Source organism: Mobula hypostoma, chromosome 2 (assembly GCF_963921235.1).
Source record: "Mobula hypostoma chromosome 2, sMobHyp1.1, whole genome shotgun sequence".
Taxonomy (NCBI): Eukaryota; Metazoa; Chordata; class Chondrichthyes; order Myliobatiformes; family Myliobatidae; genus Mobula; species Mobula hypostoma.
The window spans coordinates 154,579,426-154,604,935 of NC_086098.1; the positions used below are offsets into that span (position 1 = coordinate 154,579,426).

Consider the following 25,510-nt stretch of genomic DNA (forward strand, 5'->3'; position numbering starts at 1 on the left):
TGCAGCGTGTACAGACTCAGGGCCATCAAATACTTTATACTTTAACTCTTTCATTTTCGGGAACATTCCTGTAAACATCCTCTGGTCCCTCTCCAATGCCAGCACAAACTTTCTTAGAAATGTAGCCCAAAACTGCTCACAATTCTCTAAATGTGGTCTGACAAATGTCTCTTGAAGCCTAGGCATTGTCTCCTTGCTTTTACATTCTACTCATCTCAAAGTGAATACTAACCTTGCTCTTGCCTGCAAGTTAACAGTTAGGGAATCCTGCACGAGGACTTCCAAGTCTCATTGCACCTCCGACTTCTTAATTCGGTCCTCGTTCAGAAAGAAGTCTATACCTTTATTCCTTCTGCCATAGTGCACGACCATACTATTTTCTACACTGTATTCCATCTGCCATTTCTCTGCCCATTCTCCTGATCCGTCAAGATCCTTCTGGGGACTCCTACTACCTCAACACTGCCTGCTCCTCCACCTATCTTTGCACCATCCGCAAACGTGTCCACAAATCCATAAATCCCGTCATTCAGATCATTAATTTTTAGTGGACTCAACACGAATCCTTGCAGAACACCACTTGTCACCGGTAGCCAACCAGAAAACATTATTCTTACGCTTTTCTCCTGCCAGTCAGACAATGCTCCATCCATGCTTGTACCTTTGCTGTAACATCATGTGCTCTTAACCTGTTAGGCAGCCTGATGAGTGACTCCTTCTCAATGGCCTTCCAAAATTCAAAGTAAACACCGTTCACTGGCTCTCATTTGTTTACCCTCCCTGGTGTTTTCCCAAGGAATGTCAGCAGATTTGTCAACAAGTACCAATTGGCCCGAAATTTCGTCCTTACTGTTTTCCCGTTTTTGCCACCAAAGTGGATAACCTCACATTTATCCACATTAAATTGCATCTGCCATGAATTTGCCCACTCACCTAACCTATCCAAGTCACCCTGCATCCTCTTAGCATCTTCCTCACAGCTAACACTGCCGCCCAGCTTCGTGTCATCCGCAAACTTGGAGATGCTGCATTTAATTCCCTCATCTAAGTCATTAATATATATTGTAAACAACTGGGGTCCCAGCACTGAGTCTTGCGGTACCCCACTAGTCACTGCCTGCCATTCTGAAAAGGTCCCGTTTATTCCCACTCTTTGCATCCTGTCTGCCAAACAATTCTCTATCCACATCAATACCTTACCCCCAATACCGTGTGCTTTAAGTTTGTACACTAATCTCCTGTGTGGGACCTTGTCAAAAGCCTTTTGAAAATCCAAATATACTACATCCACTGGTACTCTTTCAATTTTGTTGACATCTTTGCTGAAGGTAGGAAGGTGTCCCAAGCAGCACACAATTTAGGAACGACTTACTAACATCCATGTACGTCACATCTACAGCTCTACTTTTATCAATTTGTTGAGTCACTTTCCCGAAAAAGTCAATCAGGTTCGTGAGACCATGAAACGTCCCTCACAAAGCCGTGTTGTATGTAATCAGACTATGCTTCTCCAAATGCTCCCAGATCCTGCCTTTAAGAATCATTTCCAAAGTTTGACCACCACTGACATGATGCTCACTTGTTTATAATTCCCAGGGTTATCCCTAATCCCTTTCTTCAACAATAATATTTGAGACCCTCCAATCTTCTGGTACTCCTCCAGTGGCTTGTGACAGATATCACCAAGAGAGAACACTCCCTTCCCTCGCTTCCCGTAGTAACCAGGGTATACCCCATTTGGCCTCAGGGACTTATGTATTTTTTTCAAAAGTTCGAGAATGTCCTCTTTCTTACCGTCACATGTTCTATGCATGTCAGCCTGTTTTATGCTGTCCATACACAAGTGGTGAATACTGAAGAAAACTATTCATTAAATACCTCCTCAATCTCCTCCGACTCCAAGGACATGGTTCCTCTGCTTTTACTCAATCTACTCATCCCTCTGTTCTTCGCCTTCCTGTAGAGCGTCTTGGGGTTTTGCTTAATCATACTAGCCAATCCCTCCTAGCTCACCTAAATTCATTCCTCACACAGTGACTCTATAAACAATCTCTCCACGACATCCTGCCTTTCTGTAGCTGCGATACTCTCCCTGATTGGCAATGCCACTCCTCCACCTCTTCTAACTGCCTCCCCGTCTTTCTTTGAAATATCTAAACCTGGGAACATCCAAGAGCTATTGCTGCCTCTGTAACAGCCAAGATTATGTAATGGTTTATATTGTGGATCGGAAATGAGATCGTTTCTTCCAAAACTAAAAAGTCATATGCATGTTATAAAAACGCAAACAGCAGGAATTCTGCAGATGCTGGAAATTCAAGCAACACACATCAAAGTTGCTGGTGAACGCAGCAGGCCGGGCAGCATCTCTAGGAAGAGGTACAGTCGACGTTTCAGGCCGAGACCCTTCGTCAGGAGTAACTGAAGGAAGAGTTAGTAAGAGATTTGAAAGTGGGAGGGGGAGGGGGAGGGGGAGATCCAAAATGATAGGAGAAGACAGGAGGGGGAGGGATGGAGCCAAGAGCTGGACAGGTGATTGGCAAAGGGGATATGAGAGGATCATGGGACAGGAGGTCCGGGGAGAAAGACAAGGGGAGGGGGGAACCCAGAGGATGTTAGTCCTGACGAAGGGTCTCGGCCTGAAACGTCGATTGTACCTCTTCCTAGAGATGCTGTCTGGCCTGCTGCGTTCTCCAGCAACTTTGATGTGTGTTGTCAGATGCATGTTATTATCGCTTTCCAGAATAATGCAAGGTCGGTAGCTTTCGTCATCAGCTCGGCCATTATAAAATCGCTTGTATGCTCATCCCTTCATTAGAGACACTTATTAGAAGTCGCAGGAATTTCAGTCAATATTTGAATCTGCCTTTCGCAGGAACGCCGAGATTAACTGTCTTTTTACACCGGCTCCTTGCGTACTGTAACGCGTTGGTGAATGATAAAACCGCCTCTAACTACAGCTCCTCCAGGAATGGAGTTCTCTGTCTGTCTAGGTTCAGGAAGCGGGCAGAACACTGGAGTGAGGGCAGAATAATAGGTGATAACGTACTGGCATGGATAGAAAACTGATTGTCTGGCAAAAACTGAAGTGCAGACATAAAGAGCCGATTCTCTGGAATGATATATTTAAGATTCTGTGAAAGACTTCAGATCCTTCCACTTCACTGATGACAAGAAGACAAATAGGTAATTAAATTGCGAAGAGGAAGTCAAAAAGCTCCAGAGGAATATTGAGACTCTGAATGGGTGAGCTATGGGTAATGTTTCTAGAGTGCAGAAAAAACGCAAGAATTCAAATACAGAAATAATATAGAAACCGAGAAACATAGAAAATACGTGCAGGAGTAGGCCATTCAGCCCTTCGAGCCAGCACCGCCATTCAGTATGATCATGGCTGATCATCCAACTGAGAACCCTGCTGTGAGGGTATCCAGGAATACCCCTATTAACTGTTTGAAGAGAGAGAGATAGTTATTTATCATAGATGGTTTGTTTTGAAAAGAGAGAGAGAGAGACGAAGATTGACGGTTGGACTGTCTCGTTACGGCACGGGAGGTAGCTTTGGATTTTTACTTTGGAGACAGCACCAAGCAGCTCGAAAGTTGCAATGATGACCGACAGCACATTATTGATGTTACTTTCAAGAGCAGATCTGCTTGCTGGGATTCTTTGAATGACAGGTGATGCTCAGCGCGGTTAGATAAATAGGAGGTCAGATGATACAGACCTGCGACACATGATCTGGACACGGAACAAGCATTGTTTGTGCCCGCAGAAAAAGTGGGTTTTGGAGGATCGATCAGGCGGATCGATCCAATTGCTCCACCAGTGAAGGAGAAAGGGTTGACTGGTGGGGAGTTGTCTATGTGTCCACCGTTGCCGGGGTGATATCTCCACCACAGGAAAGCCGGTCCCCCTTGTTAAAGTCACAGTCGGTGACTTGTGAAGGATTTCGGAGGACGACGAGAGGATCGACGGCAACAGATCACCTGAAGACTCAACTCGCTCGCTCTCTCTCTCTCTCTCTCTCTCTCTCTCTCCATCGCGATTCAACTAAATACCACGAACTGAACTGAACTGAACTTTCCTCAACGTCGTAAGACTGTGCTGTATTTTTTTACCCTGGACTTAAAGAAGCTTGGTTTTTCATATGTATATTTCCACACTGACTGATCTACTTACTTATATATATAATCATTGCCAACCTGGTTGATTTATTTACATTCATATTAATGTATTGCGTAGTTACTAATAAATATTATTAGTTTATAACAAAAATAGACTCCAAAGTGCTTTCCATCTCTGCTGGTTCTTTATTCCCGTCACGGGGTACGTGATACTGCCTTCACTCCGTACCCCCTGATCCCTTTAGCCACAAGGGCCATATCTAACTCCCTCTTAAATATAGCCAATGAACTGGCCTCAACTGTTTCCTGTGGCAGAGAATTCCACAGATTCACCACTCTCCTTGTGAAGAAGCTTTTCCTCATCTCGGTCCTAAAAGGTTTCCCCTTTATCTTGAAACTGTAACCCCTCGTTCTGGTCTTCCCCAACATCGGGAACAATCGTCCTACATCAAGCCTGTCCAATCCCTTTAGAATTTTACACGTTTCAATAAGATCCCCCCCCCCAATCTTCTAAATTCCAGAGAGTATAAGCCTAGTCAATCCAGTCTTTCATCATATGAAAGTCCTGCCATCCCAGGAATCAATCTGGTAAACCTTCTTTGTACTCCCTCTATGGCAAGAATGTCTTTCCTCAGATTAGGGGACCAAAACTGCACACAATACTCCAGGTGTGGTTTCACCAAGGCCTTGTACTACTGCAGTTGTACCTCCATGCTCCTGTACTCGAATCCTCTTGCTATGAATGCCAATGAATATTGGCATTTATGAATATGTGAATATCAAGCTGCTGCGCAGTTGGACAATAAATGGGAATTGGGACGTGGAATGTAACTTGGAATGACTGAAGTAGAAACTGAGGAAAATTACACCAGAGAGGGAGACTTCCGTGGTTAGAGCTAATCTGGAATATGAAATTCACTTACATAAAAGGACATCAGCGTGCATTTAATGGATTTGTGTGTGGCGCAGCGAGAAGTCATTAAAAACGTGTTGGGCTTTAAATGTTTACACTATGGGTCCAGATTATATAGAAATGAATTAAATATCAGCATTTATGTTTCAAATCGCTGTACGTTGTAGACAGGATAAATGAATGATCGAATCTGAGATGAAGTGATTAAAGAACCTATGAAGTACTTGGAAGAGGGTTTCAAACTTTAAAAGTGATAAAGGGAAATAGTTCCTTAAACAAAGACCAGTGCAGATTCCAGTAACCTGGACTCTCTCCGAATCTCTTTTTTTTTTGGCATTAATGTCACGGTGGTAGTATTCAGACGGTTCTGGCGGATAAGGTAAATCGTCAGTCTCAAAATAATCCGTTATCAAAGTCACAGATCAGCATCGGACCCAACCGTCTTATACTGCAGCAGAATTGAGCTCTCAACATCATAAACCGAGATTTGGAGATACACCTTCCATGACGTCGGAGTAGACAAATACTTGGTTGATTGCGGCAGCTAAGCGATGCTCGGCTTGTCAATCCACCGTACCAAAGCCTGCAACTGTTTGAAATATCTATTATTCCGAACTACTGCTGAAGCGGGCCTGATTACAGTTTTTCTTACGACCTTCTTATCCAGACCAATTTGTCCATGGCTATCTTTGGTTCTGTTTCGTATAGGTACAATCACAAAAAATGACAAAATAGTATTACCCATTCCTGAAAAGCATAAACTGCCCTACAAATCTAGAGGGGAAGTGACTTGAATTGCCAAGATCTGGTTTCTGTTATTTAGGGATTGCAAGAGGCACAAAAGAGCTATACAATTGTAATTCCGTTTTGCTGACATTTGGAAATGTTTCAAGCTTGTCCTCTATTTGGTTGTATCAATTGGGTACCATGTGACAAGCCTCCAAATCGTTGATCTGTTACCTTGCAACCTCTGCAAATAACAGTAATGCTCAACCTACTGTGATGAACCCCTAGGTTTATCTAGCCGTGGACTGTCATTTTTAAGAGAGAATGCCTGACAGACGTCAGCCGCCGGCGTTCTTGGCTCCTGTTTGATTCTTACCAAGAGAGAGAGAGAGAGGAGCGGAGCCATGGGACTTTGCAGCTTGTTTTGATTTAAGCAAGCACGCTCACTCACACACAGTCAGTCGCAGTTGGAGTCAGACAATGTAAGGAATCCAGTGACTAATGAGTCACTGGTAGGAACTTTTGAGTGCCCACAAGGGTGGGTTGAGTATCGATCGAGCACATCGATAAATAGTTATCACGTTGTGTGATTGGAGCAACCTTGTGGAATCTACCTATGTGTTAACCTTTGCCTGGGTAGTAGATCCTTTTGAAGACAGTACCCCGTGATAAGCTACTGTTGGTGATAATTCGTAAGTGGATTTGGAACGACGACGGGTAAAACCTACGGCGATTGCTACCCTGTTTACCACCGTGGAAGCTGTGGAATACGACATAAAGGCCTTCTCTCGATATTCACCTTGGATTACAAATATCTCTCGCACATCCTTTAAACCGTGGAAATTTCATACCTTCTCAAGATTTTAAGGCTGGTGCTCCCTTCTCCCAACCCCCCCCCCCCACCCCCCGCCGAGTTCAATAGTTTGGGAGTTACATTTACACATATGTATACTCATAACACTGTTAACTTTTGATTATTCTTGATTAAGTTGCTATATTAAGTAGATACGAACAAAGATAGTGATTTTAACATCGAAACCAGACTCCAGGTGTGGTCAGTTGCAGCTGGTTTATTTGTACTGTTACGGGTACGTAACAAAAATTGGGGGCTGGACCGGGATATGAACAAATTTGGGAGCTTATTGATTGATCAAATATCGATTTGATTGGGGAAATCCCTTCTGATTTATTTGTGTATGGGAATCCGCTGCAATAGTATTAAGGACTTTTTGGGAGATCTAACCCCCGAGGCATTAGAAAAAGCCAAAAATGATGAAGTGTTGGCTGTTGCCAATGCGCTGCACCATACTGGGATAAAACGGGCTATGAGGAAGCCAGAGATTCAGAGGAAATTAGTTGAGTATTATATATCTACGAAGGTGTTTGATGAGGAGGTGATAAATAGGTTTCCTGTGAGTAAAGAGGAGATCCATTTACGACTGGAACTATTGAAGTTTGATATGATTAAAGTAGAGGCTGAGGAAAAAGAAACACAGAGGCAGTTTGATGCCAGAGAGGCAGACAAACAGAGGGAGGAAGCATAAAAACAGAGGCGGTTTCAGCTGGAAAAGATAGAGCAATTGCAGCAAGGAGGTCTAGTGCTAGACCCTGGCTATGGGTTTACTGCCAGTTGGGAGGTTAAATTGGTACCTCCATTTGCCGAAGCAGAAACTGATAAATACTTCTTGCATTTTGAAAAGCTGGTTCAGAGTCAAAAGTGGCCGAAAAAAAGTGGGCCTGTTTTGTTACAAAGTGTATTTAAGGGTAAAGCCCAACAAGCTTATTCGACCCTATCACTTGAACTTGCAGCTAATTATGATATTGTGAAACGGGCAGTGCTTAAATCTTATGAGTTGGTTCCGGAACCTCATAGGCAAAAGTTTAGAAATTTGAAGACGTCTATGAACCAGACTTAGCAGGCAACTGCAGGAAACATAAAGTTGTGGTGGTAGGGGATTTTAATTTTCCATACATTGATTGGGACTCCCATACTGTTAGGTGTCTAGATGGTTTAGAGTTTATAAAATGTGTTCAGGAACGTTTTCTAAATCAATATATAGAGGCTCCAACTAGAGGGGATGCAATATTGGATCTCCTGTTAAGTAACGAATTAGGGCAAGTGACAGAAGTCTGCGTAGGGGAGCACTTTGGTTCCAGTGATCATAACACCATTAGTTTCAATTTGATCATGGACAAGAATAGATCTAGTCCTAGGGTTGAGGTTCTGAACTGGAAGAAGGCCAAATTTGAAGAAATGAGAAAGGATCTAAAAAGCGTGGATTGGGACAGGTTGTTCTCTGGCAAAAATGTGATTGGTAGGTGGGAAGCCTTCAAACGGGAAATTTTGAGAGTGCAGAGTTTGTATGTTCCTGTCAGGATTAAAGGCAAATTGAATAGGAATAAGGAACCTTGGTTCTCAAGGGATATTGCAACTCTGGTAAAGAAGAAGAGGGAGTTGTATGAAATGTATAGGAAACAGGGGGTAAATCAGGTGCTTGAGGAGTATAAGAAGTGCAAGAAAATACTTTAGAAAGAAATCAGGAGGGCTAAAAGAAGACATGAGGTTGCCTTGGCAGTCAAAGTGAAGGATAATCCAAAGAGCTTTTACAAGTATATTAAGAGCAAAAGGGTTGTCAGGGATAAAATTAGTCCTCTTGAAGGTCAGAGTGGTCGGCTTTGTGCGGAACCAAAGGAAATGGGGGAGATCTTAAATAGGTTTTTTTGCGTCTGTATTTACTAAGGAAGCTGGCATGAAATCTATGGAATTGAGGGAATCAAGAAGTGAGACCATGGAAACTGTACAGATTGAAAAGGAGGAGGTGCTTGCTGTCTTGAGGAAAATTAAAGTGGATAAATCCCCGGGACCTGACAGAGTGTTCCCTCGGACCCTGAAGGAGACTAGTGTTGAAATTGCGGGGGCCCTGGCAGAAATATTTAAAATGTCGCTGTCTACGGGTGAAGTGACGGAGGATTGGAGAGTGGCTCGTGTTGTTCCGTTGTTTAAAAGAGGATCGAAAAGTAATCCGGGAAATTATAGGCCGGTGAGTTTCACGTCAGTAGTAGGTAAGTTATTGGAGGGAGTACTAAGAGACAGAATCTACAGCATTTGGATAGACAGGGGCTTATTAGGGAGAGTCAACATGGCTTTGTGTGTGGTAGGTCATGTTTGACCAATCTGTTGGAGTTTTTCGAGGAGGTTACCAGGAAAGTGGATGAAGGGAAGGTACTGGATATTGTCTACATGGACTTCAGTAAGGCCTTTGACAAGGTCCCGCATGGGAGGTTAGTTAGGAAAATTCAGTCGCTAGGTATACATGGAGAGGTGGTAAATTGGATTAGACATTGGCTCGATGGAAGAAGCCAAAGAGTGGTCGTACAGAATTGCTTCTCTGAGTGGAGGCCTGTGACTAGTGGTATGCCACAGGGATCAGTGCTGGGTACATTGTTATTTGTCATCTATATCAATGATCTAGATGATAATGTGGTAAATTGGATCAGCAAGTTTGCTGATGATACAAAGATTGGAGGTGTAGTAGACAGTGAGAAAGGTTTTCAGAGCCTGCAGAGGGACTTGGACCATCTGGAAAAATGGGCTGAAAAAATGGCAGATGGAGTTTAATGCAGACAAGTGTGAGGTATTGCACGCTGGAAGGACAAACCAACGTAGAACATACAGGGTTAATGGTAAGGCACTGAGGAGTGCAGTGGAACAGAGGGATCTGGGAATACAGATACAAAATTCCCTAAAAGTGTCGTCACAGGTAGATAGGGTCATAAAGAGAGTTTTTGGTACATTGGCCTTTATTAATCGAAGTATTGAGTATAAAAGCTGGAATGTGATTGGTGAGGCCGAATCTGGAGTATTGTGTTCAGTTTTGGTCACCAAATTACAGGAAGGATATAAATAAGGTTGAAAGAGTGCAGAGAAGGTTTACAAGGATGTTGCCGGGACTTGAGAAACTCAGTTACAGAGAAAGGATGGATAGGTTAGGACTTCATTCCCTGGAGCGTAGAAGAATGAGGGGAGATTTGATAGAGGTATATAAAATTATGACGGGTATAGATAGAGTGAATGCAAGCAGGTTTTTTCCATTGAGGCAAGAGGAGAAAAAAACCAGAGGACATGGGTTAAGGGTGCGGGGAGAAAAGTTTAAAGGGAACATTGGGGGGGGGGCGTCTTCACACAGAGAGTAGTGAGAGTATGGAATGAGCTGCCAGACGAGGTGGTAAATGCGGGTTCTTTTTTAACATTTAAGAATAAATTGGACAGATACATGGATGGGAGGTGTATGGAGGGATATGGTCCGTGTGCAGGTCAGTGGGACTAGGCAGAAAATGGTTCGGCACAGCCAACAAGGGCCAGAGGGCCTGTTTCTGTGCTGTAGTTTCTCTGGTTCTACGGTTCTATGATTCTATGTGGAATTTCCTTATGAAAAGTTTGTGTATTTTGATCGCTGGTGCACATCTAAAATTGTGAATGATGATTCTAATAGCTTGAAAGAGTTGGTTTTGATTGAAGAATTCAAAAGGCGTGTCCCTGATGAGATAAAGACATATTTAAATTAAAAGGATGCTGCCACTTTGCAGGAGTCTTCTAGATTAGCAGATGAGTATGCTTTAACCTACAAGGTTATGTTTACCCCGAATAAGAACTTCCTAAAGAGTAGTAGGGATAACCCGCAGGATGAACCAGAAATTAGCTAGGGAGCTAGTGACAAAAGTAAGGATGAAGGGAGGAGGTCGAAGGAGAAATATTCTGGTCTTACTTGTTGCTATTGTAAAAAGCCTGGTCATATGATGACTAATTGTTCCATTCTGAAGAAGAAGAAGGAAAAGCAGGAGGTCCCAAACACTTGTACTCAGCAGGTTGAAACACTTATAAACGCACAGGGTTCTGCACATTCTGATGAGGCTCAGTTAAAGGCTGAGAGGTCTGACCGAGTCAAGAAAGGATTCGATCATTTTAGGTCAGATGGGTTTATATCAGTAAAGGAAGGGACAACCCCGGTACCAGAGAAAATTCTTCGGGACACTGGGGCTTCTCAGTCACATATATTAGACAGTTTTCTAAAGTTTAATGCTGAGACTGGTACTGGAAAGGTAAATCTTATAAAAGACATTGGGAGCGGCATGGTTTCTGTGCCGTTGCACAAGGTCACTTTAGAGTCAGGGTTGGTTTCGGGACCTGTTAAGATAGGGTTGTGCTCCAGTTTCCCGATGGAAGATGTTTCTTTGCTGTTAGAGAATGACATAGCAGGTCGTGAATTTTCTACAGCCGTGCAGTTGATGAATAAGCCTGCCATTTATGACCCACAGATGGATGTTGATATTTATCCTGCCTGCGCAGTAACACGAAACATGATTAAAAAGTCTGCCAACCCAGACGGTTCTGTGCGGCATAATTATGATGCCCAGGATAGCCAAAATCGGGATTTAGGTGATGATGACTTGTCAGGGACTTTTCTGCCTTCATTGTTTCAACAGGATTCAGGGAGTAAGTCTGATGAGAAAGGTTTATCTTTGCCTAGGAAGGAGTTTGTAGCAAAACAAAATCGAGATCCTGAGATTGAAGCTTTAAAAGAAGCAGCTCTCTCAGACGTAATTTTTGAGGAAATTACAAGTAGGCTAGACAAGGGAGATGCAGTGGATGTTGTATATTTGGATTTTCAGAAGGCCTTTGACAAGGTGCCACACATGAGGCTACTTAACAAGATAAGAGCCCATGGAATTACGGGAAAGTTACATACGTGGATAGAGAGTTGGCTGATTGGCAGGAAACAGAGAGTGGGAATAAAAGGATCCCATTCTGGTTGGCTGCCAGTTACCAGTGCTGTTCCACAGGGGTCTGTGTTGGGGCCGCTTCTTTTTACATTGTACATCAACGATTTGGATTATGGAATAGATGGCTTTGTGGCTAAGTTTGCTGACGATACGAAGATAGGTGGAGGGGCCGGTAGTGCTGAGAAAACGAGAGTCTGCAGAGAGACTTGGATAGATTGGAAGACTGGGCAAAGAAGTGGCAAATGATATACAATGTTGGAAAGTGTATGGTTATGCACTTTGGCAGAAGAAATAAACGGGCAGACTATTATTTAAATGGGGAGAGAATACAAAGTTCTGAGATGCAACGGGACTTGGGAGTCCTCGTACAGGGTACCCTTAAGGTTAACCTTCAGGTTGAGTCGGTGGTGAAGAAGGCGAATGCAATGTTGGCATTCATTTCTAGAGGAACAGAGCATAGGAGCAGGGATGTGATGCTGAGGCTCTATAAGGCGCTGGTGAGACCTCACTTGGAGTACCGTGGGCAGTTTTGGTCTACTTATTTAAGAAAGGATGTGCTGACGTTGGCGAGGGTACATAGAAGATTTACTGGAATGATTCCGGGAATGAGAGGGTTAACATGTGAGGAACGTTTCTCCACTCTTGACTGTATTCCTTGGAATTTAGGAAAATGAGGGGAGACCTCATAGATACATTTCGAATGTTAAAAGGCATGGACAGAGTGGATGTGGCAAAGTTGTTTCACATGATGGGGGAGTCTAGTACGAGAGGGCATGAATTAAGGATTGAAAGGCGCCCATTCAGAACAGAATTGCGAAGAATTTTTTTTTAGCCAGAGGGTGGTGAATCTATGGAATTTGTTGCCACGGGCAGTAGTGGAGGCCAAGTCATTGTGTGTATTTAAGGCAAAGATTGATAGGTGTCTAAGTAGCCGGGGCATCAAAGATTATGGTGAGAAGGCGGGGGAGTGGGACTAAATGGGAGAATGGATCAGCTCATGATAAAATGGCGGAGCAGACTCGATGGGCCGAATGGCCGACTTCTGCTCCTTTGTCTTATGGTCTTATGGTCTTATGATGAGATTAAAAGAGTGCCAGTAGGGTACTATCTCAAGGATGGGGTATTGATGAAGAAGTGGAGACCACCTACTGTACCTGTGAATGAGGAATGGACAATTGTTCACCAAACTGTAGTTTCTAAAGTCTATAGGACTGAAATTTTAACTTTGGCTAACAATATGCCTTTAGTTGGACACTTTGGGGTGAATAAAACTGTAAACAGGATTAGGAAAAAATTTTACTGGCCTAATACGAGGAAAGATGTTGTGGCCTTTTGCAGAACCTGTCAAACTTGTCAAGTTGTGGGTAAACCTAAGGCCATCCCAGTGGCCCCACTGCGACCTATACCTGCAGTCAGTGAACCTTTTTCCAGAGTTATAGTGGATTGTGTTGGTCCATTGCCAAATACAACAGCTGGCCATCAGTATCTGTTAACCATAATGTGCACTGCATCCAGGTTCACCGAGGCGATCCATTTCAGAAATATTAAAGCTAAAACTGTGGTGAAGGTTCTCAGCAAGTTATTTACTTTGTTCGGTTTGCCTAAAGAAATTCAATCCGATCAAATCAGTAATTTTACATCAGGATTATTCCAACAGGTAGTTTGTGAACTGGAAGCTAAACAAATTGCATCATCCGCGTATCATCCAGACTCACAAGGAGATTTAGAAAGATTTCATTCTACTCTCAAAACGATTATTAAGAAATACTGTATTGAGAATGAAAAAAACTGGGATGAGGGGGTACATCTGCTCCTATTTGCTGTAAGAGAATCGGTGCAGGAATCGCTGCATTCAAACTCGTATTTGGTCACAGAGTGAGGGGACCTTTGACCTTGCTGAGGGAACAGTGGACTGAACGAAAAGTGCATGTCAGCTTGTTAAGTTATGTTTTGGTGTTCAAAAATAAATTACACCAAGTCTTGCAACGCAAAACCTACAGAATTCTCAAAATAAAATGAAACATTGGTATGATAAGCGAGCTCGAGAAAGGACATATCACGTGGGAGACAAAGTATCGGTGTTATTTCCAATGTTGACGAATCCGCTCCAAGCAAAGTTTAGCAGGCCATACGAAATAATCTCTGAAATTGATTCTTTGAATTTTGTTATTAAAACACCCGATCGAAGAAAACCCACACAGGTGGGTTTTGTAAATATGACAAAGCGTTACTTTGACCCGGAGACGCCATCTGCTAGCGTTGTTGTGGGAACATGTGAAACTAGAGGGCCTGTGAATGGGATAACTGACTCATCTGAGAATTTTAACAAGCCAAACATAGTCTCAGTGAGGCTTATGAACTCAGTTATTCTGGAAAACATTCATAACAAGTTGGTCCATTTGCAGCCAAAGCAAAGACAACAACTGAAAGAATTAATTCTAAAGTTTGAAGACTTGTTTCCCAATGTACCGAAACAAACTTCGGTCGCTGTGCATGACGTAGATGTTGGTCAAGCTGACCCAATTAATCCGCACTCCTATCGCATGAACGTAGAAAAGAGTGCATTGCCTGAGCAGGAGATTGAATATATACTGGAAAATGGCACTATCAGGCCGTCAACATCAGACTGGGCTTTACCCTGTGTTATTGTGCCCAAACCTAACGGTAGCGTTGGATTTTGTACTGATTATAGGAAGGTAAATGCAGTAACAAAGACAGATGATTATCCAATCCCGAGAGTGGATGATTGCATTGATAAGTTTGGAAAAACTAAGTTCCTTATAAAGATTGATGTATTAAAAGGGTATTGGTGTGCTACATTGACGGAGAGAGGCAAAGAAACTTCTGTGATTGTGACACCTTCTGGATTGTACGAATATAACGTGGTGCCGTTTGGAATGAAGAATGTTCCAGGAACCTTCAAAAGAATGATTAACTCTGTAATTCGAGGAATAGAAAATACAGATGCCTATATTGATAACTTATTCATAAGGAGTAACACTTGGGAAGGACATATCTCGGCAGTAGAAAAACTGTTTGACAGGCTTTCCAGGGCCAACCTTACAGTGAACTTAGCTAAGACTGAATTTGGCCATTCCTGTTCCAACTGGTAAGAAAGCTCTTAGAAAGGTTTTGGGAATGGTTGGATATTGCCGAAAGTTTTGAACTTTGCTGATATCGCTCTTCCCCTAACTAATCTCCTACGGAAGGGTGAGAAGTTTGTTTAGACCGAACCTTGTCAGGAGGCATTTGCTTGATTAAAAGCTGTTCTATGTCATCAACCTGTGCTCAGGGCACTTGATTTTACATAGCCATTTTCTACAGCTGTGGATACCAGTGACATGGCTGCCGGGACAGTGTTATTACAAAAAGATGATGATGATGTTGAACATCCTGTAGCTTATTTTTCCGGGAAATTTAATGAACCTCAAAGAAATTATTCTACTATAGAGAAAGAGCTGTTGTCACCCATTTTGGCTTTCCAACATTTTGATATCTATGTTGGTCCTGCGCAGAAACCACTTGTGGTTTACACTGATCATAACCCGTTAGTGTTTCTGAGTAGGGTAAAGAACAAAAACAGAAGGTTGTTAAACTGGAGTCTAATTTTGCAAGAATATGATAAGGTAATACAGCATGTGAAAGGCCCAGACTGTCTGTCCAGATGCTAAGCTAAGTTCAAGAAAAAAACTGGCATTTGTATACGCTTCTGCAATGTGTTACATGATAATCACATATATATTGTTTTGCATTCTATAGTTTGCAGTTAAAATGTTGCTCTTTGATCAAAATTTTCTTTTTGGGGGGGAAGTGTGATGAGCCCCTCGGTTTATCTAGCCGTGGACTGTCATTTTTAAGAGCGAGTGTCTGAGTGACGTCAGCCGCCGGCTTTCTTGGCTCCTGTTTGCTTCTTACCAAGACAGAGAAGGGGCGAAACTATGGGACTCTGCAGCTTGTTTTGATTTAAGCAGGGGCACTCACTCACACACAGTCAGTCGCAGTTGGAGTCGGACAATGGAAGGAAGCCAGTAACTAATGGGTCACTGGTTGGAACTTTCGAGTGCCCACAAGGGTGGGTTGATTATCGATCGAGCGCATCGATAAGTGGTTATCACGTTATGTGATTGGGGCAACCTTGTGGAATCTACCTATGAGTTAACCCTTGCCTGGGTAGTAGTTCCTTTTGAAGACAGTACCCAGTGATAAGCTACTATTGGTAATAATTCGTAAGTGGATTTGGAACGACGACGGGTAAACCCTACGGCGATTGCTATCCTGTTTACCACCGTGGAAGCTGTGGAATACGACATAAAGGCCTTCTCTTGACATTCACCTTGGATTACAAATATCTCTCTCTCATCCTTTAAACCGTGGATGAACTGAACTTTCATACATTACCATCTCAAGATTTTAAGCCTGGTGCCCCCCCCCCCCCCGAGTTCAATAGTTTGGGAGTTATATTTACACATATGTATACCCATAACACTGTAAACTCTTGATTCTTTTTGTTTAATTTGCTACATTAAGTAGATATTAATAAAGATAGTGGTTTTAACTTCAAAACCAGACTCCAGGTGTGGTCTATTGCTGCTGGTTTATTTAAACCGTAACGGATACGTAATACTACATTCTTTCATTGGTCTAATTGGACCTCGCCAACAAAACAAGCAAGCCTTGTCTTAAAAACGCTAAAGAGCAAGCATTAGTGGTCACTTGATTAGGTACGCCTGCACATCGGTTCCTTAATGCAAATATCTAATCCGTCAGTCATATAGCAGCAGCTTAATGAACATGCAGACAAGAGCAGCAGGCGCTGTTCAGATCAAACATCCGAATGTGGAAGAAAAATGATCTAAATTATTTTGAGCGTGGAATATGTGTTTGCACCAGACGGAGTGACTTGAGTATATTAGAAATTGCGGGTTTCCTGCGTTTTTCACGCAATAAAGTGCCTCATGAGTTTATGTTCGTGGTCTTCTGCTGCTACAGACCATTCACTTTGAGATTCGACGTGTTGGACGTTCAGAGATGCTCTTCTGCACAGAACTGGTGTAACGCGTGGGTAATTGGGCTACTGTCGCCTTCCTGTCAGCTTCATCCGGTTTGGCCATTCTCCTATGAGCTCGCTCATTAATAATTATATTTTTGTTTGTTTTAGTATCATTCTCTTAAGCTCAAATAAAATGAACACTGACTGTATATGAAAGAGCACAGAAGCTTTAACAGAAAGCCGTTAGCTGAAAGTGCAAATACAAGTAAATAAGCATGGACCGACAGATATTACCGAAGCATGCCTGCTAGACTATTTGGATTGGGACTCGAATATTAAAGTTAATGTCATATTCAGGAAGGACAGGAAGATGAGAAAATGCACAAGGATTCGTTGATAGTGAATGTTGAACACAGAGAAATGAAGATCGATGGCCTATTTTCAGGGCACGAGGAGGAAGAGGTGGTTTGAAATATAATAAAGCAAAATTCTCCTGTGATAGATGAATCCTGGCACAAATACAGTAGCACGATATTAGGGCAATATGCATCCGACAAAACAAAGGCTGTTTACCATAATTGCACGTTCAATTATGCTCTGAATCAATTTCCGAAAATAGGTTCATTGAAGTCGTTACTCCAGAATTAATGTTATCTTTTTCAAACTGACGTCATACAAATATCTGGAAATATCCCCGAGAAAACACGGGCGATATTTGCTGCAACAGACATTTGGCGCTGGCGCTGCAGATTATCGGATAATTTCAGTTTAACGCCGAACATTAGACAGGATACGCCAATCCAATCCTTTACCGCTCTCTGTGTTTTAAATAAAATTTACGTCCCAACTTCTTAAAAAAACACAAATAAATCAACCAACGACCAGCGGTGTATTACTGAGTCTCACTGAAACACTGCAAAGGAGAGATCTCCGCTGAAAATCTGAAACACTTTCCATCTATTTTCGAGGTATCATGTTGCACTACAGCACTCCCTCAGTCCCCGCCACCCTGAATGAAACGCTAAACAGTTGCATTGTCCATCCACCATCACAAGCTCTTCAGCTCATCCGTGCAGTCAACGCTTTAAATGCATTGTCGGAATTAATCTTCAAGGCGTTTTACATTGCCGTTATAAGCGTACAACATGTAACACAGGAAAGCTTTTACCCGAGCAGTTTAACACAATATTCTGTGGAATATATTGATGATACTTTCCACTTCGGAGACGAAAGCGCAGAACAACAGGCATATGAAGATGAATTTCCGAGATATATTTGGGAAATAACAAGTGGATAAGCCTCAGAAACACTACTCAAATTCCTTTTCAACTTTCCTTATAACATGGCAGTTTTCTCGCAATAACCAACTCGTTGTAAACTATTCTTTCTGTTCCCCTGGATCAATTAATCGCTTCCTACTTCTGGTCAGATGCAGCCCTTCTCGCCCTGAGCTATTTCCGCCTATGGCAACCTCAAACCCACAGTACTTGAACCGCTTCTTCCCATTTTGATACACTGCTGGTTTATGTGCCCCCTGTGCAGTTGTGTGTGTGTGTGGGGGGGGAGAGTTTGGGGAGTGTGTGGAAATGTGCAAATGTCAGTGACACTGAACCTGTGAATCGGTCATATTGGTAAATTTTCAAATTGTTTAATTGTTGTTACATACGCCGAGGTGCAGTGAACAACTTGCCTTGCAGGTCATTTATGCAGATCAGTTCATCAATGTATTGAGACAGCACAAGCGCACAGAATAAAGTGTTATATTTACAGAGAAAGTGCGGTACAGGTTGACAGTAAGGTGCAGGGGCGTAACGAGGTAGATTGTGAGGTCCAGAGTCTATCTAATCGCAGTAGGGAAACATTCAGTGGTCACATAACAGCGAGATAGAGGCTGTCCTTGAGCCTGGTGGTATGTGCCTTTATGGCTTTTGGATCTTCTGCCCGATGGAACGGGGGAGAAGAGAGAATGTCCGTGATGGATGACGTCTTGCTTATATTGGCTGCTTTGCCGAGTGTACACAGAATCCATGGAGAGGAATTGGCTTCCGTGATCTGCTGTAGTCTATGCACCACTCTCTGTAGTTTATTTCATTTACCAGCAGAGCAGACACCATACCCAGCCGTGCTGCATCCAGACAGAATTCATCGATAAACGTTGGTGAGAGTCAAAGTTAGAGCGCCGGTGAGCGCTCTTTGCCCTGACATCTACGTGGTTGGACCAGGATGGGTTGTTGGTGGTGTCCACTGCACGGAACTTGAATTTCTCAGCCCTCCCTCTTGACCTCAACATCGTTTACATCGTTGCCCCGCCTATTTCCTGAAATCAAGATCCAATTCATTCGTGAGTGGAGATTTGCATGAATATACATTTCAGTGACTTTGGAGTCGTCCACAGTTCTTAAGGAGCAGTTTCAAAAGCCCTGAACAGGACTTGTGTCCGAAAGCCTTTGACTTCTGATTCTTCTTCTCTGCTTCACCATGGCTAACTGGGTCCTGGTTCTTGCCGCGTTTGTGTACTGTTTGATCAGTAAGTAGAATACTTATTCTTAGCCATTACTGTCCTTTATGCCGTGTTTTTAACTTAAGGGTTGCAAATAATTATTTGTTATTTTTGCCAGCTGCAAACGCGGAGATGACTTTGACTCAGTCTCCGTCCGTATCGGCGTCTCCGGGTAGAACCGTGAAAATCATTTGTACCATGTCAGGGGGTAGCATCGGCAGCTACTACACGAGCTGGTACATGCAGAAACCCGGCAGCGCCCCAGTTTTTGTGTGGTATGGAAGCTCCAGGAGAAGATCGGGAATTCCAGATCGATTCACCGGTTCCACGGACCCATCGAGCAACCAAATGCATTTAACCATCACCAACGTGCAATGGGAGGACGCCGCCGATTATTACTGTGGTGTCTGGGGCAACAGCTTATTCACCTTTGGGAGTGGAATCAAACTGAATTTCAACAGTAAGTAAATATTTGGTGGGGGGGGGGATAATCACCTTTTGATTTCGTTTGCTTTTTTTCCGTTTGAACCTTGGAATAATATTATCAACACTGATGCTTCTATCCGGTTTACAGAGCGCTTCCCACTTCATTTTTAGAATACCGGAGGCAGAAAACTAGCATATATGCATCCTGTTTGCTTGGTACGATTACTTAATTTAGCTGAAAAGTATCTTCAAAACAACCCGAGTTCATGGCAATAACATCTTTTAAAATAGCTTCATGAATAAATGCTTCGTGCTGTTAGCGAGTTTTTATTAAAAGTTATATTCACAACAGTGAGGTTTTGTATTAGACAGCCGAGGTGAAGTCGTGTTTAAAGCCAGCAAATTCTTGTATGAAGGATCTGTATGCCAATCGTCTGAAATATATTTTGTTATGTTTTAAAAATTTATATCTGATAATATCACTTTATTTTGTGTGTGAATTATACTTACTCTGTTGTGCACCTTGGTCTCCTAGAACGTTGTTATGTTTGACCATATACATGTAAACAGTTTACTAACAACAAACTTTATCGTGAACCCAGAGCTTATTGGGGACAAGAGCAGAGCTGCGAATGTTAAGGAAGTGCAATAGAGAATGACTATTTCCTTAAGACCGTAAAACATAGGAAAAGAATTAGGGAATTCGACCCAACGGGTCTGCTCCGTCATTTGATCATCGCTGATATATTTTCTCTCAAGCCCATTCTCCTGACTTCTCCCCATAACCTTTTTTGTCATTAATAATCAAGAAACTATAAAACTCCGTTCTAAATATACCCAAAGATTTGGTCTCCATAGCCTCCTTTGGCAATAAATTCCACACATTCACCACTTTCTGGATAAATAAAATCCTCGTTATCTCTGTTCTAAAGGGCTGTCCTTATATTCAAAGATTTTTCTCTCAGGTCTAGACTCTCCCACTATAGGGAGCATCCTCCCACTTCCACTCAATCTAGCTCTTTCAGTATTCGATAGGTTAAAATGAGACCTCACCCCCCCGCCCCCCCCACCCCCGCCCCATTCTTCTAAACTGCAGCGTGTACAAGCCCGGGACCAACAAATGTTCCTCATACTTCATCTCTTTCATTGATGGGATCATTCCTGTAAACCTCCTCTGGTCCCTCTCCAAGGTCAGCACATCCTTTCTTAGATATGTGGCCCAAAACCGCTCACAATACTCTAAATCTGGTCTGACTAATGCTTTTTAAAACCTTAGAATTACATCCTTGCTTTTATATTCTACTCATCTCGAAATGAATACTAACCTTGTTTTTCCCTGCCAGTTAACATTTAGGGAATCCTGCACGAGAACTTCCAAGTCCCCTTGCACCTCCGACTTCTTAATTCGGTCCCTGTCTACCTGTATTCCTTCTACCGTAGTGCACGACCATACAATTTCCTACACTGTATTCCATCTGACACTTCTTTGCCCATTCATCTGATCTGTTAAGATCATTCTGGGGACTCCTACTGCCTCAACGCTGTCCACTCCCCCACCTACCTTTGCATCATCCGCAAACGTGGCCACAAATCCATAAATCCCGTCATCCAGATCATTAACCTTTAGCATATGACGTAGTAGACTCAACACCGATCCTTGCAGAACACCACTTGTCACCGGTAGCCAGCCAGAAAAGATTATCCTCACGCTTTTCTCCTGCTAGTTGGCCAATGTTCCATTCATTCCTGTAATACCATGTGCTCTTATCCTGGTAAGCAGCCTGATGTGTGACACTTCGTCAATGGTCCTCTGAAAATCCAAGTCAACAACGTCCACTGACTCTTAGTTGTCTATCCTGCCTAATATTTTCTCAAGGAATCTCAACAGATTTGTCAACTAAAATTCCCCTTAAGAGAACCATGCTGTTTATGGCTTATTTTGTCGTATGCCACCAAGTACCTAGTAATTTTGTCCTTACAAATGGATTCTAGCAATCTGGATATATTTAAATATCGAGTAATAGGAAATTAACTGACGTCAGGGTAAATGGCCCATAATTTCCTGTATTTTTCGTCCCTCTCTTCTCAGAATGTGGAGTAATATTTGTGATTTTCCAGTCCTCCGGACCCATGGACCCATTCTTGAATGATCGGTATAAATGCATCTATAATCTATGTAACTACCGCCTTCAGAACCCTGGAGTGCAGTCCATCTAGTTTGGTGACTTATCTAATTTCAGATCTTTCAGCCTCCCAAGCTCCTTCTCCTTCGTCATAGCAACTACTCTCACTTATGTTTAATGTCCATTTATCTCTAATTTCGATCTCTGTTTGCTCAACTTGATTCTTTTCACGTTTACTTTAGATTCTCTTGTTCTATACCTACTAACCTGAAGTCATCAAGTTTCTAATGCCACGTTCTAAGTTCTACCCACTTTGTCTTCATCATGACGCCACCCCAAACGCCACCTCGGCCTCACCAGTGTGATTCATCTTCTGCAATGTCTCAGTGTAAATGTCTCAAATTATCAAATTATCACTCGGCCCACCTGTTTTGTTTGCATTTCAAACGCTCCAGTCCGGCAGCCCACTGAGTATTTGCTTCCTTCTAATTTTTGGATACCCGATCATTACGGTACTGAGTGATTTCTCCTTGACTAACAACTCTGAGGTTTGAAACACTGGAAAATCGCTCTTTAACTTTTCTGTCTCGTCGCCGTGTTTTCCTTCGAGATACTACCGTAAAACGATTTATTTGTTAATGCTGTTCTGTAGTTTTGATATCTCATTGTGTGAATGGGTTCAACTTTTCAAATTAATGAAAAAAAACATTATAAAAACCGTGACTCAGATATCTATATTTTCTGGATTTCTCAGACCTCTTAAGAGTGGTTATCGGGTTTTTTTTCAGTGTGTATTACCCCAGTCCAAACAACCCCTTCGGAATTAATTGTGGGACTAAAAACTTAAAAAACCAAGTAGAAAACTTTAACTGGTATTATTTATTCCCATTAAAATATTTCAATGATTTTTAGCATTTCACAATCCCTCCTTTACTGCTGCGAATTATGGCATCTCCGAGGAGAGACAAAGGCACAGTATGTCAACTAAATCGACTGCCGCATCTCTTGCTTTTTACGTGGATAGCTGCGACGACATTTCGGAGTTCTGCCACGCGCTTTGCCATATCTCTTTCGAGATTTGTTATTGGTTCTATGATTGATGCCTTTACGATTTTAACATCATGGAACATGCCAATAATCTGTAACGCTATTAACTATAGCACAGTTGCATCAGATTGAATCGGGGTATCACGGGATATATAAAGTATATCTTATGTATTCTGGAGAGTATTTCACCATTACAGGGGTTCTGTCAGCAATCGTTCAGAATCCTCTCCAATCGGATTTTGTTTTGCCATTCCATCGAAATTTGTTATAATATTGCTTTGAATTGTGCTGTTATGAAAACATCCTCACTTTACTTTGTAGCGATGTCTAATGTTCATGATGTATATTGGTTTTGATGCGTTTGTGGAAGATCAAAATGCATTAATGAGATTCAGTTGTGCCCGGGTTCTCAAGCGTTCCGACTTTTACGGTTGTAAAATCGCTGAAAAAAAAGACAAAGTTTGATTCCAAATTATATGAATTAATACTTTACTTCCCTGCACTTCTTTCTATTTACAGATCTGCGAAAACCCGCCGTGTCCGTCCTCCGACCGTATGCGGAGGAAATTCTGGGACAGGGCACCGCCACCCTGGTGTGTTTGGTGAGCGGGTTTAATCCGGCCGCTGTGAATATCGAGTGGATGGTGGACGGCAGTACGAGAAGGAATGGCGTTGAGACCAGCCGGATTCAGCAGGACACGGACAACACGTTCAGTGCGAGCAGTTACCTGACTCTGCCAGCCTCAGACTGGAACTCACACGAGCATTACTCCTGCGTGGTTAAATACGAGTCTCAGGCAACGCCATTTCAAACAAACATCGCGCGATCCAGCTGTATGTAATACAATATGTTTATACGCTGATTCTTTAAAGTAAAACAAATGAATTTCATGTACAGATGTTACATTTTCGATTGTAGCTGACACATATTTCAACCGTGGGGAAATATGTATTACGTCCTGCTGGGCATTCTAAAATTGAATTCGTTCTGAAATTAATATCATCAATGTAATTTTATCCCAAAGTAATTCAAATCTACCTGATCTACGGTGGCGTTTTTGCCTTGTTCAATACGTCCGATAAGAGTATCATTTTTCAAAAGTTTGCATAGATAGTGAAGATTATCAAACTTTGGCATTCCATTAAATAAAATAGACAACGTCGTTCTAACGTTCTGCTAGTTATTGAGAAGATTTTCCACCTGAAGAAACCGTAATCACTATGGCTACATCAGGAAGTGGTGTAATTACTTGTCAGCGAAATTTACATACATATTAATAGAAGTCCTGATAGTGCCTTTATTTGAACGTCGTAGGCATATTCGATTTCCAATTTTAGCATTGTATTGTACATGGAAGTGGTTTTTCTACAGCTTTCAGGGAGACAAGGGCTTGTGAACCCTGTGTAAGCAGCGGTGCAGAGCAGAGTAGGAGTTATCAGAGTTGAAACTAATGACATTTTTGCTTCTTCAGAACTATGAGTTTCATTCGAGGTGATTTCGGCTTACGTACATAACAACCCATGTTTCAAAATCTTAAACATTGAAAGTGTTAGTCCAAAGCATTTCTGGTAAATATAGTCTGACGCTGGTTGATTATGTAAGTCTATTTTGGGCTTCACAATAGTATAGTGCCGAAGATAGCGTAGCGACATTTGTACATTAGTTTGTAGAATTTATTTAATGATAGCATTAAGTATGAAATGTATCCACCGTGGCCATAGTATGGAGGTCGAGAAAACGGTATCTTAAATATAAGATAAATATGTCCAATAAATAACATAAAAGATAAGCTTCAGGCAAATGAGAATACGGATTGTAGTCACTTCTTTCTAATTGGTTATACAAGTTGCTCTATCTCGATAAGAAATGAATAGTAAGAGCAGGTATGCAACTAATTATTGAAATTCATGCATGGGATATTGAAACTGGAACAGTAATATCACGTAATCTTCATCAGTCACTCTGGACTGAGGCCGCTGGATGTCCCTTCTCTGAATATGGAAGGTCGATATCCTTGGTCTAAGGCGTTCACTGTAACTTTTTTTACAGCTGCTCGGACCAGCCATTGTTCTGAGCAGGACATGTTTACGCGGCCTCTGAACTGCGCAGTACTTTAAAATCACATTATATCAAAGAAAATTCCAGTTGCGCGTCCACAAAGACTATGTGCGCGAAGAATTTCCGTTACTGCACGGCAGGTGGACGAATATAGTTTGTGTGGCAGAATTTTCTGTGTTGTGATAGGACGATAAGATGACTAGATTACGGCCCGTCCTTTGAACTGCACTTGAAGATTTTGTCAAACGGCCCGGTTCGTTTCAAACGATCAAACATTCATTCAACATTTCTGATTTTTTGCTGTCATTCAGACACGTTTAAAATCCTTAAAATACATTTAACAATTACAAACTCAAACAGTAACTAAATATTTAAACGATTTAAAGGAAAATGAACAGGAATGGATAAAATCTAATGTATGCATGGCTTCCTTTTTTTTATCAAACATCTTCACAATCCGCATTCAAGCGAGTGGCCCGAAGGAAAAGACAAAGAGTGCAGTAAGTTCCAACTCCATTGCTGAACACTTGGAGCGTCGGGAAATGGAACCGATGGGTCATGCAGATGGAGCTCGGGCAGCTGGATTGAATTCTCCCAGTAACAATATCGAAAAGTGTTGGCATTTCCATGTAAAAATGACAGCCGATCCAAAACCTGTTGGGGATGGATGACAGGAGCATTTTTATTTCAAGTTGTGGGTCAGCTCACAGAGTTAGCTGCCCGCGTAACGGAGAGGTAATTTATACATAGAAGTATGTAAATGAACGCAGTTAGTATGAAAGCAAAGAAAAGCCTTTTGCCCACGATGTTGTGCCGAC

The 25,510-nt window shown here is 42.2% G+C and overlaps 1 protein-coding gene across 1 annotated transcript; it reads left to right on the forward strand.

The window, feature by feature from the left end:
- The first annotated feature begins 19,161 nt into the window (after positions 1-19,161).
- LOC134359767 (immunoglobulin lambda-1 light chain-like) lies at positions 19,162-23,537 on the forward strand. Its single transcript, XM_063073382.1, has 2 exons — positions 19,162-19,497; positions 23,153-23,537. The coding sequence occupies exons 1-2, from the start codon at positions 19,170-19,172 to the stop codon at positions 23,473-23,475; spliced, it is 651 nt and encodes a 216-aa protein (XP_062929452.1). The 5' UTR covers positions 19,162-19,169; the 3' UTR covers positions 23,476-23,537.
- The last annotated feature ends 1,973 nt before the right edge of the window (positions 23,538-25,510 follow it).

Bases quoted from the DNA above. Each gene is read 5' to 3' on its own strand.
- LOC134359767 (XM_063073382.1), top strand. From the start codon at position 19,170: ATGACTTTGACTCAGTCTCCGTCCGTATCGGCGTCTCCGGGTAGAACC. The intron at 19,498-23,152 runs GTAAGTAAATAT...TTCTATTTACAG, and splicing joins AATCAAACTGAATTTCAACA to ATCTGCGAAAACCCGCCGTG.